This window comes from Gavialis gangeticus, unplaced genomic scaffold (genome assembly GCF_001723915.1).
Source record: "Gavialis gangeticus isolate Ggan-Ray unplaced genomic scaffold, GavGan_comp1, whole genome shotgun sequence".
In the NCBI taxonomy this organism is placed as follows: Eukaryota; Metazoa; Chordata; order Crocodylia; family Gavialidae; genus Gavialis; species Gavialis gangeticus.
This window is the reverse complement of record NW_017729012.1, coordinates 6,681,841-6,689,013: the sequence shown is the minus strand read 5'-3', so window position 1 is coordinate 6,689,013 and position 7,173 is coordinate 6,681,841. Positions and strand designations below refer to the sequence as shown.

The window sequence follows — 7,173 nt, the reverse complement described above, 5'->3', positions numbered from 1 at the left end:
TTTTTTTTTTTTTTTTTTTTTTTGACATGGGGAACAGAAATATTCCTTTGCCAGATACCATCGTATACTGCTCTGTGTTTATTACCAGTCCAACTTTTTGGGAAACAAATTTGAATTAACTTCTGTTTTTTTTCTTGAAGATGTAATTTATTATCTGGCTTCAAAACAACGATGCAGAAATTTATCAAGATGCAGAGCCACTAGGAAGCTGAATCACTGAACCCGTGCAAAAATAAAAAGCTAGCTTATTTATACCTTATTTCTGTCAAGGCATAAAAAGGAAAAACAAACCCCAACGCAAACCTTAATTCAAAGCCTGCCTCCGTTAGGTTGTATTTACTGAACGCTGCTGGATTCTGAGAAATTTGGAGAGTCCATGACATAGGAAGAAACTGACACCTATTGGCAACTTTCATATTACTGCATAAGGATATTTCTTCTCAAAGGAAGAGCTTCTAATAGCTGGATTTATTATTTTTTTAAATATACAGAAGTGAAGGCAGAAAATATTTTTGGTGTTGTAACTGAAGGTGCCAGGTGTGCCTTAAGGCAAGCATTTCCCCCCCCCTTTTTAATTTAAAGCTTGCTTTAATAAGGTTCCCTGTTTGAGGGCAAAACCACTTGCAGTGTACGTTATGATCCAGGAGAAGATTAGTAATACAGCATTTGAAGAGGCCATCCTTATGAACAATCACCAGCACTTTGGAGAAAGGATATGTCACTTCTGGGCCTAAATGACACCTAGCATTACATAGGCGTATGTTTAGTTTCGGGGCCAGATGAATTGTGTACCTTTATGAGCAATCTGCAAAGACAAATCAAGAGTAACAGCAGCAGAAATGTACAGTCTTTCCCTACAAGTCTATGAATTACTGAAATACAGAAGTTAGTACAGGAGAAACAGGGAGGGTGTGGAGGAACTGTTTCTGTATCAGTTAGGATTAACTATCAATAAATGGAAGAAAAGCAATTCTAAATGCACCCAGGTTACAGGAAGGAAGGGCCAGTAGCTAATAGCCTCAGTTGCTGACTCAGTAGGTGAAAGCACCTGGGGGTAGATGTGCTTATCTGTAGCACAATACAGCTGTGACCTGGTTAGACTTTCAGGGCTACTAAAATATTAAAAAAAAAAAAAAAAAATAATAATAATAATAATAATAGGGGACCCTCTCTCCTCCTCCAAGAAACCTGGAACCAAGGAGGGTGAAGAGCAAAATGTGGTGAGACCACTGGAATTACATACTTATTTTCAAGCAAAATCAGTTATGTATAAAAACTAGAGGTCGAAATGCAGAGTGCCAGTATGGAGGCACAGGGACCAGAATGATTCCCAAAAGATCCCATAACATATTATCAATACAAGGCACTCAACAACAGATGAGAATTATCTACAGTGACAATAAATTGCAAAGCTCCACAAATACACAGAGCAAAAGGAGCAGATTTTCTGAAGTGATGCAACACCTGCATCTCTAAAGAAATCCACTGGAAATTGTGGGTGCTTAGCACTTTTAGGGAAAGATAAGCTAGACCTGTCAAGGCTAATATTTCTTACAATTTCATATGTGACTTGCAATCCAATTTTATTGACAACCTGAAATCTGTTTTTATGTGACTACAACTAAATCGCTAGAGCAGAAAAACTGAAGTCAGGAATATACGTACTCGTGATGAAGAATTTTTTTGTGAACGTACAGCTGTCGAAGGCAGCAATTTTCTCTTGCAAGACTACGACAAGTATCCTGAAAACACAAAAATTAAATGCATATTTGAAACATGAAATGTATTGGTTTAAGATTCAATATCTAAACGTAACTGTTTCAAGAGCATAGTTTAAATTTCTGAGTAATAAACTGCCAGTTTTCCAATAACTGGCAATTATTAAAGGCCTCTCTCATCCCCACCACACAAACCTGCTCTTCAGGAAGTATACAAATATGATACAGAGTCACCCAGCACATGCAAGATACCTCCTGTAATAAAAGGTCCATTAGAAAAGAAAGAAAATGGAATTGTCCTCTGTGTTTCAAATCACAACAAAATCCCACAGATCAGCACAGACTAATCTAAAAGGAAGTGTGTTTTATCCTGGACATAATCCCATTGCCTATTTTATTGAAAATCTGACAAACTATCACTGGTTTCTTATTTACTAAAAGTGTTTTCCCCCATGTGAAACCACAGCACCATGGAATTAAAAATATGAGAGAAATAGGGTTTACATAATAAATCACTTAAAATGATTACTAGCATACTAAGTGCAAGGACAAAAAAAAAGTCAAAGGGGACAGCTATTGTCTGGTGACCTTGGACCATTGCAGGCCTTTATAACGCAGATGCCACCACAAATAGAAAGCATCTGCACTGGCAAAAATGAAAGCTGTCCAATGCTTTTGGACCTCTAAAACAAAGGGTAATACTTGGTATGTGGGTGCCTGTGTATACAGAGATGGAAACGAATACACTTTGGCATTCTCTGAATGTGTAGATCCGTGCATACACACTTCCAAAGCAGAGTATCAAATCATTACTTGAAACAAAACCACAAAACAAAAGCCACATAGCATACTGTATAGTCTATGAATCAATAGACATTATAAAAGGTGTAAGATTTTAAAAGCTTCAGAACTAAGTTCAGGCCATTTAAATACAAAGGGCTTCTAAAACCCTTTTCAAAGGCACAAATTAGCTTGTGAGGCTCTGCCAGCCCGAGTTGGTTAGCTTTCCTGCCCATCGTTAACTGCAATGCAACCTTTCGTCAAATGGAGCAACAGCTCTTTTAAAACTGGTTATTCCTTATTAGAAAAAAAGAGTGGGATATATTGTGGTTAGTATTTAACTGATGAAGGACATCACTACATGCATATGAAATTAACTTTTGTTCTAACAAGTTCCATTTTGAAATGTTTGTCCCATGAAGAATATAACTCATCTATGCTCAAACAGGCAACAAAGCTGAACTAGGAGATCGTGAAGCTTTGGAAAAAACAGCTGAATGGTAATAAGAGACCGTTCCACTCAATTTTGAGTGGAAGGAATTTCTGGACAGCCCATGTCTCAATCACTAAGAAATGTTTTATAGACTGACTGCCCGTTGGATCCAAGAGTAGGTATGTCAGAAGTAGGAAGAGATAGTATTTTAAAAAAACCCAATCAAAGTGCATCATCGCTATGGCTTCTATTCAAAGAGCTTTCCACAGCCCTCCCCCTGTTGGGTATGTTTTATTTTGGATCCACAAGCCGTCCTTCCAAGAGGATGTTTTCAAAGAGGATGGAGCAGACCGCTCTCAGTGGCAAATAACGGAACAAGGAGCAGTGGTCTCTCTCCTGAGGTCCCTTCCAACCCTAATTTGCTACAGTTCTTAAAAAAAATACACTGGACCTGACCTCAGATTTTTATGATCCACCAAAAGACCTTAAGAAGTCTGGATCCCATTAGGCTCCGTCACCTTTGGATCACTATGATGCCACTTGGTTCTCCATGCTAAAGCATGATGAAAACCGCTTTCAAATGGATGTTAGGACCAAAGAACTCGTGTATATTACTTACTGACTGCCTGGTTGTTCCTATATATTTCCTTTTCTACGACCAGAGAGAATTGCCTCAAACAAAACCAAACCCCAGCCCACCCTGCAAAAAAAAACAAAACAAAAAAAAAACTTTCAGAGGACCTGGCTGCTCTGTTCCTATGCAAAGGATCCAAAAACCTCCCACCCTGCTGCACGTGAAAACTTCTCCAGTGGCTATGGTTAGACTTATGCGCAGGTAAATCAGCAAAGACCCAAAAGAATCTCTTCACAGCAAATGACTAAGGTCCTTTCCTCTCCGAACAAGACTCCATAGTTGCATTGTGTCAGAGGCATTAAAAACAGCTTCCTTGACCAGACCCAAAAATAAAGGGGAAGACTGGGCTCTGCACCTGATCGGGATGTTGGAAAGAAAGCAACTGAGGGAGTGCTTTGGGCGAGGGCTTTCACACGCTTAGATTTACAGTGTACATTTCCACAGTGGTTACCTGCTTTGAAGCCAGTTCTATTGCCATAAGGCAGGACATGAAACCCAACATTAGGAATCTACATTGGTGGTATCACAAAAGGAAATGATCACTTAAGGAATAAGCAGTGCTGTTTTAGTAAAAAACCAAAACAAAACAAAACCCCTTTTTTTCCTCTCCCAATTTACAAATTGATAATATAACAGCAGTCAGCTTTGGGATGGAAATGAATACCTAATGCAAACAAAACTGAGTTCGAGTTAAACAAAACCTATTTCAACTGAAGTCGTAGGAGAGGAAAACAAAAGGAAGTTGCAAATTGTAAAGGTCACCAAGAAATTAGCCAGCTTAATATACAGATTTTAGTGTACAAAAACCTGTGCATATTGTTTTTTTATTTTAAACACACTCCATAATCTTTCTGTATGGATGGTGCCTAACAGGCTGTGGCTATTTTTTAAATGTCTATGCATGTATGGGTGTATACATACATACATACATACATAAATACATACATACATGGTATAGATTACCCTGATATCTATAAACAAATACTCATCTGTTCTTCTGCAACTGAAGTTTTGGGCTGCATTAGTCGGCTGCATGGCTAATATTTCATTACCACTCAACTTGGCCATTTTTAATGTATTTTCAATCTGAAATAGTGAACTTTCCTTGGATGACAGCAGAGCCTCATACATTCCAGTAAAACAGATACCCTGGTTACAGCCACGCAATTTTGAAGAAGCTCTTCCAATTTCACCACTTAGAAAAAGAAACATTAGCACCTGGAGAGACTTTTTGGTTGGAAGAGGCTTTGAATGATTTGCCTTTTGACTGTTTTTACAATTGGATTTTTCTGCCGCTAAAAAAGGCTTGCCTGGAAAGATTTACTATCATCACAGTGTACACAAGGGAACTTTAAATTTTTAAAGAGACAGTTGCAAAGATAAGTACTGAACTCATTCTGACAGACTGTTAAAGAAACAGTGACCTATTTTTTCCCCTTCTTTTCATTTCATCCTCTTAAATTCAGCTGTTATTGATATGGGCACACACTGTTCCACCGACATGGAAACTGGCTGTTGATAACAAACTTTAACCCACTCTGGGCACCTGTCTGTTATAAAATCAAAATATACTTGCCTCTCCCCGCACCTTTTCCTTTTAAGCAATCGGATTATGTAACTACTCAAATGTTCACTTGCTCTATATTCTAATGTTTCCTTCTACTATTTCTTCCAGGTCTATTTAGACACCAATATCTGGGGGAGGAGGGAGGGCACAGCAAAGCAGGGAAGGTTATCAGGCTAGATAAGCGTCTGCGTTTCAACAAAGCTGTACTGGATCTCAGATACTCCGCCATTTTTCCGTTAATAATTCTTTCATCACCTTGTGCCTTCAGACTCAATGTTCTTGGTGGGGTAGTTGGCTCCTCTCCTTTTCATGTCCCTTCCAGGTCATCTATTCCCATACAAAACACCCAAAATATATTTAACTTAAACTGCTGCAACTTGCTTGACTGTTTCTTTCTACAGCTCCTTCCACTTTGAAGGATCCCAAAGTGCATCACAAAAGTATATATAATCCTACTCAGTGAAAGGCAGCAATTTCTCTACGCTTAATTTTCTCCATCTTCAACATGGAAATGTGATCCTCTCTCTTTTATCAGTTACTCTGAAATACAGACACAGAGCGCAGTATAAGAGTAATAATAATCATTAAAGTGGAGAAGAATATTCATGTTGGAAGTACAGTCCTCCGAGTTGAGGACAGGAAATTTTGGTCAGAAAGCACTGCAGCAAACTCAAAAAACAGACAGACTGTCGGGTTGTTTGTTTCAGCCAAAAGACATAGCACACATAGTAATCCATCTCAAAAGTTATACGGTTGAATTAATGGAATTAACCCAGACGAGATCTGAATTTATCATTCCACGGGATCATGGGATCGGATGAGAAATCAGACAATGACTTGATTTGCTAATGTAGTTAATTCACTGAATGGCTCCGTGCCTCAGTTTCCTCATGTTTAAATAGAAAGATAAGGCCTCTTGAAGTATTTTGAACCTTAATTGATTCATATACGAAAAGTGCACTGATATTTTCAGGTGAAAGCAATTGTTTAAGTAGATCCGTCATATTTCAGGCTGAAATATTGCTTGACAGACAAAATTTAGGTTCTAGCTATGGTGGAACTGAGGTGTTTTTAGGATTTTAAAATATATGTCATGAAAACCAGTCAATGAATACAATTTTAAACATACATGATATTATAGCTGTGGCCCCCAGATTTGTTTTTAAAGCAGACAGGAAAGAGAAAGAGAGAACTGGGAAACTTCTTACCTTTTGTTACAATGCAGATCATAAATAGGAGTTTTGAACTGTATGGATTTGACCATCTCTCCCGTTCGCGAAGAGTAAAGGTCCACACAGCAATAAGGAGGACTTGTGCTGAAACAGGTCACAGAAGCAGATGTTTAGATATAGTATGCATTTTGACTTTTAACTTCTTATTTTTAAATATATTACAACCAGGCTATAAGTTAACCCTCTTCCTATCATTTCCAGGTCTGAACTATTAAAAAGCATGTGTCTGCTAGTCAGATGAGGCTTGACTGTCTTGGCTTTTGTAAAAAGTAGATACAATAAATATGCTGGAGATAAGCTGATGTGCAGATGAAAAACTATGACTAGATCTTAAGAGGAAATTGCAAGGGGAAATATTTAGTGCAATGATTTCGGATCTTTTTTAAGTAGAAAGTGAGCAATGCTAACCTACAGCCTTCAAATCTTACTACAATAGTGAATTTATACAACCTGAAGCATGAGTGTCCACGTAAAACTTCTCTATATTACTCTATGCAACCCTATAACACAGTTCTACTGCTCATGAACAACAGTGCAATCCATTTAGTCAAATTTCTGGTTACAGGCTAATGCATCTCTTAGAAGTATAAAAATGTATTCCAAACGCCTTAAAATATAAAACTACAAGCCTAGGGGCAGATCATTTCATCATAGCTAACTTTCCAGTTATGTAAAATGGTGCTAATTATAGTTAATATAACAGCTGTACGATTACATTGTAACTGCAGTACAATTAGAAACAAGTATTATAAAAAGTTAACCATCTTGTCACTGCTGTATTAAAAAAAAAAAAAAAAAAAAAAAAAAAA

At 37.7% G+C, this 7,173-nt stretch overlaps 1 protein-coding gene across 1 annotated transcript in view; it reads right to left on the bottom strand.

The window, feature by feature from the left end:
* Positions 1-7,173, bottom strand: part of BCAS3 (BCAS3, microtubule associated cell migration factor) — a 545,610-nt gene that overhangs the window by 432,527 nt on the left and 105,910 nt on the right. Inside the window, exons 8-9 of the mRNA XM_019511118.1 lie at positions 6,341-6,448; positions 1,666-1,742 (exon numbers count right to left, since the gene is read on the bottom strand). Coding sequence (XP_019366663.1) covers positions 1,666-1,742; positions 6,341-6,448 — 185 coding nt within the window. The remainder of the gene's footprint in view (positions 1-1,665; positions 1,743-6,340; positions 6,449-7,173) is intronic.